The sequence below is a fragment of the Anguilla anguilla genome, chromosome 16, assembly GCF_013347855.1.
Source record: "Anguilla anguilla isolate fAngAng1 chromosome 16, fAngAng1.pri, whole genome shotgun sequence".
Classification (NCBI taxonomy): Eukaryota; Metazoa; Chordata; class Actinopteri; order Anguilliformes; family Anguillidae; genus Anguilla; species Anguilla anguilla.
The window spans coordinates 10,971,610-10,976,528 of record NC_049216.1 but is presented as its reverse complement, the minus strand read 5'-3'; the positions used below and the strand labels follow the sequence as shown (position 1 = coordinate 10,976,528).

The 4,919-nt window shown below is 44.0% G+C and overlaps 1 protein-coding gene across 1 annotated transcript in view; it reads left to right on the top strand.

Moving 5' to 3' along the window:
* Window positions 1-2,827, top strand: part of LOC118215196 (A-kinase anchor protein 13-like) — a 42,491-nt gene extending 39,664 nt beyond the window's left edge. The window contains exon 32 of the mRNA XM_035395682.1: window positions 320-2,827. Within this exon, the coding sequence (XP_035251573.1) occupies window positions 320-378 (59 nt within the window). The 3' untranslated portion in view covers window positions 379-2,827. The remainder of the gene's footprint in view (window positions 1-319) is intronic.
* Window positions 2,828-4,919: the final 2,092 nt, after the last annotated feature.

Sequence of the window (4,919 nt, the reverse complement as noted above, 5' to 3'; positions counted from 1 at the left end):
GTGAACACAGGAACATGCTCCATCACAACATGCTACACACAGAAACATGCTACACTCAGACACGCTACACACAGCAACATGTTGCAAACATGCTACACACAGGAACATGCTACATAGCAATACACTACACAGGGATTGCTGCATCCTGTGTCATTGCTGCATGTTATGTAGTGTCATGCTACATGCTACACAGAGACATGCAGGGCAGAAACCTGCTACATGTCACCCAGCAGCCTGTCTACAGGAGTGCTACGCAGCGGTGGTGAGTCTATGGAAGCTGTCGGTTTGTTTCCTGACCACCCTTTCCTCCCCTCCACAGACTCCACCCTGCTTTCAGGCTCAGAGCAGCCCGTGGATAGAGAGATCCTGTTCTGCTGACCTCACTCTGTCCTCCAGTATCCCATAATTCTCCACTCTCGTGAGAACTGCAGCCGTTGCCTGCAGGGCCAAGCAGATGTGGCTGGAAGCCAACGTGCCCCGTTCTCAGTGACCCTGGAACTGACGCTGGGATTTGGAAGGCACCCTGTCCTGCGGACTGGCACATCTCTGCACTGACTCTAGAACTTTCCGTCGGTTTTTCCTTAGCTTAAGGACACGAGAACTGTGACCATTTATATGCTGAATACTGTACATTTTGAACTTTAGGGTAAGAAAAGGTAAAGTGAAGAAAAAAACAAGCTTACGTAAGACTAAGCTTTTTTTGCGTGACTGAGACACCAGCCTCGAACCTCCGCTTTTGACAGTTTGCAGTGGAGGATATTGTTTGTAGCATATATATATATGTGGAGTATAAGCGGATTGTAAAGCTCTTAATTCTACAGCTGTTTCAGTGGGCGAGCAGCTTGTCTGGTTCCTCACAGTCTTCTTAATGTAACCGTGTCTTCACGCTCTGCAGTCCTCTCTGTTCTGCCCCAAAGAGGAGATACAAATCTCACATCTCTCTTTTTCCATTAGCAGGTAGAAACAGACACACACAGTCTGGCTAAAGGTCACTGCTTTTAGCAGAGCTGGTTGGGAGAGAGGGGTCAGAGAGGGGCTGAGTTCTGCACACCCGGGGACAGGACTGACACAGACTGACTGAGCCTGACGCAGACTGAGACTTACGGACTTATTGAGACTGACTGAGACTCACACAGACTTCCTGGGACTTACAGACTGACACACTGACTGAAGCTGACTGACTAACTGAGACTGACAGACTGACACAGACCAAACGAAACTACAGTTGCGGTTTGCGCTGCGATTTGCACAGAGAAAATAACTTGTACAGTTGACATTATACAGACACTCGTGAGTCACAAATCCACCAGTCGCTCTTCATTTTTAGCACTCCGGAAAACGCGTTTATTCGACTCAGCCGTCGCACATGATGGATCGTGTGTTTACTTCTGTGTTTCCCCTCCCTTTTCCTTCCTTTTTTGCACATCTTCAATGTTGAGCCTTTGACAAGCGCGTAGCACAGGCTTATGCGAAGACTGTGCCCGATAAATTCAAGCATTTTTTTTCATTTAATCGTGGCATTGCCAACTGGGATTGTACCTGAGAGATTTGAGTCTTTCACTCCCACACACATAGCAATCAGAGCTGCGACTATACAACGAGACTGCCAGACTACCCTGGACTACCGCAGACTCTGCATCCATGCAGCAGTCCTGCAGACTGACAAATCACCAAACCAGGCGCTGACCCATACCTGACAGACGGACTCGGTGACAGACAAACGGAGAGACTGGCAGGTGGAGCAGGACCCAGGACTGTTTAAAGAGCTGTTGGATGTAGGATGAATCCTGTTAAATTTGGAGCCATCTTGTCATACAGTCTCCTGCTGAGTTCAAGCCAAACATTCAATTAAACTTATACTCCCTCTGTATTCTGAAGTAAAAATAAGCAAAATCCTTTTTATAGTCACTTCAGTGCAGTTTTTACACGGCCTTTCAATGCTGAGCACTTTAAAAGCATACTCTCTGTAAGAAGGGGTTGAGTTTCCTGCCACCAGATAAATAGCAATTGATTTATTCCATTCAAATGTAAAACCTTTTTTATTAATTGAATGGACTGAACCAATTTTTTTTTTAGGTTTTGTTCATTTTCGAGCTTAAATTTATTTAAATATATTTAAAAACATTAATTGCAACTACATTAATGAAATACTAAAGAAATATAGAAAATGTGGTTCTCCTGGACAGCGGCAATGTCAACAATCCAATAGATCCAGTTTTGGCTACTTGTTTGCATTTTTAAAGTTCACCACATGGTGGAGCCAAAGTTCTTAAGTCAATATGGATATTTTCCACTTTAATGGAAGCTTTATAAACTAAAACTAATTTAATCAGAAATGCATTTTGTAAAAATTTAAAAGTGTAAGTTATCATACTGAATTTTTAGTCAGTATACTCTCCTTTATCTCAGCACTTAGATGCCTTAAATGGTGAGTTGACCACCAACCCCCTTTCCCCAGAACATTCTACTATGTTGGCTAATTCTTACCCTGGTGTCTACCTGCAGGGCAGGTACATTTTCACCTTAGACAGACAAGCAATACCCAGTTCCTGCTTCAAAAATGTAAGCACTTATAAAGCTCTCTGACAGTGCAAATCCAGGGGGCTAGTTTGAAAATAGTTTGATCTCTTATTGAAAGGCTTATAATCCTTTGCAGCCTTACTGTTCCTTCTTGATGAATGGGGTGGTTCCGCCTGCTCTCTTGGGTTTCTCTGATTGGCAGGCATAATGTCTGTCCTCAAGTTTCATTCGATGATTTCGTTTTGTCTGTGTCTGTCCGGGGATTGTATTTATGCGCCTGTCTGTGTAAAAGCTAATTTGGATACTGTTTCTGTGCCGGCGTCTTTTGTTTTATTGATCAGTGGAATTGAATTGTTCGTTGCGCTGCACTGGACCAAACACAAGGGGGCGGTGTGGTTGCGTTTCTCACATTTACGTTAATCGTGAGGGATGGGGTGGGAAGGGGGAGGAAAATAAGAAATCAAAGGGAGTCTGCATTTCCCCTCAAGGGGAATATTCTTTTGATTTTATTCAAATCCTCATCACCCAAATGTCTCTAGATCTATAAAAAATGCACATAAATCAAAAGCGCTTACTCAGACAGGGTGCGCGCCTGCCCTAATGTCCGTCGCTGAATGAAGCGAATGTCTTGGAATAGCCACAGTGATGCATTTTTATTGGTTCATTATCAAAATTAAATACATTGCCTTGCCTTAATAGATTTGTTCCCCTTTTTTTAAATGGCCCTAGCATACGCTGACCCCTCAATTCAGTACCGGGCCGTCTCTCCAGAGAAAATCCGCGGAGCGAATAAGAATATGAATTCTCAAGCCCCTGCATAGGGAAGTGCGAGAAGCGAGTTGAGAGAAACTGTTACGGAACCTTTTCAATATATGCGAAATCGAGGGGGGAAGGACCATGCCTACTCATACGCCGCTGATGAAAATGCACTCGTTTGTAAACTAAGCCCCGGTGCCTTCTGACGTTCATTTATACCCCTTCTCTCAAAAAAATAATTTCTTTCAAAGGTTGTACTGAAGGCACAGTTTTATTTTTTTGTAGAATCTTGTGTAAAAGGGCAAAGTAACTTCTGTAAATATCATTCACTTTAAAAAACGAGCTGAAAAAAGAAACATTTGTCAGTGTGATTTATGTCATCTTTTTATAAATACATCTACTCTCCATTGGCAGTATGAAGCCGTTCCCTTTCAGCATATAAAATAACTGCGGCTATAAACGCCGATACTACTTTTCAGCAGTGGTCATGCTGTCCTGTTAACACGTATTTTGTTGTGACCCTTGACTCCTGCTGTCTGGTGTCCAGTCTTTAATGATTGAATGTAGGCCTAATTGACTGACTGCTGCCAGCTGTGTTGGGGCGCTTGTTTGATTGAAACCACCTGCTGCTTCTTTCTCCGGCGGCTGTCTGTCATGTCAGTAGAAGTGACTTGCAAAGTATTCCACTCCTCCTCTCTGTCTGTCTGTTGGCCGGCGGAGAGCTCTAGGTGGGTTCCAGCGTGAAGGATACAGTAGAATAAAGTTTGTTCCACCTTGTTACGCCCCGCGTCCTTTCCGGTGCGTTTTCTTTGGCCCGAAAGTGTCGACAAGTTGCGTCCTTCCGTAATGGGGTCGTCGTTTTGGCGTTGGATGACAGCTGCTTCTGCAGCCGATCAATTCTAAGGGGAGAACTGGGGATGAAAGAGGAGGTAAGGCTTTGATTCATTGGCTACTAATTCTTAAAATGATGGTGTCTGACATATTGTCTCGGCCATAAACAAAGTGAGCAGGCCGAGCCCGTCTTTTGTAATTCTAGAGAAAATCTATCGCTGTTGATCAGTTTGCTCTTGAGGAATCCCTGTGTGACTACAAATCCCAACATGCAAACTCTGAGTGTTCAGAAATACGCTTATAGATTCACTGATTTTTATCAATACCTGTCGCAGTACACAGACAAATGCACGGCCCCCAGCTTCGTGTTATCACGACTGACACAAAACATTTGAGTTAATCGTTTAATACCTGGAATCGACAATTGTATGACAGCCATTTGCCACATAGGCTACTTTTTTCACCGTTTTGCCAACGTGTTTCATAATATACACATTAAGATCGTGTGGTCCATTAAAAATGCTCTCCGTTTTTACTTTATTTTGATAATTTTATGTTACGTGTGCCCCTTCGGGGGCTGTGTCAAGTGTCCATGCCCGTTACCAAATTGACATAAGAGATTTTGAAATGTTTTGATTTCTGCTGTGACTGGTTGTCAAAGGGATGTTCTGTTCTGTACATTTGAAAAGGCGCTCGCTCTCTCGCTGCGTCCTTTCCGAATCCGTGCAGGAGACATGCACCACTCTGCACCTCCGGACCGAAAAAGACTTATGTTCCGAACCCACACTGCGGCACGCCAGCAGGCCATCTGC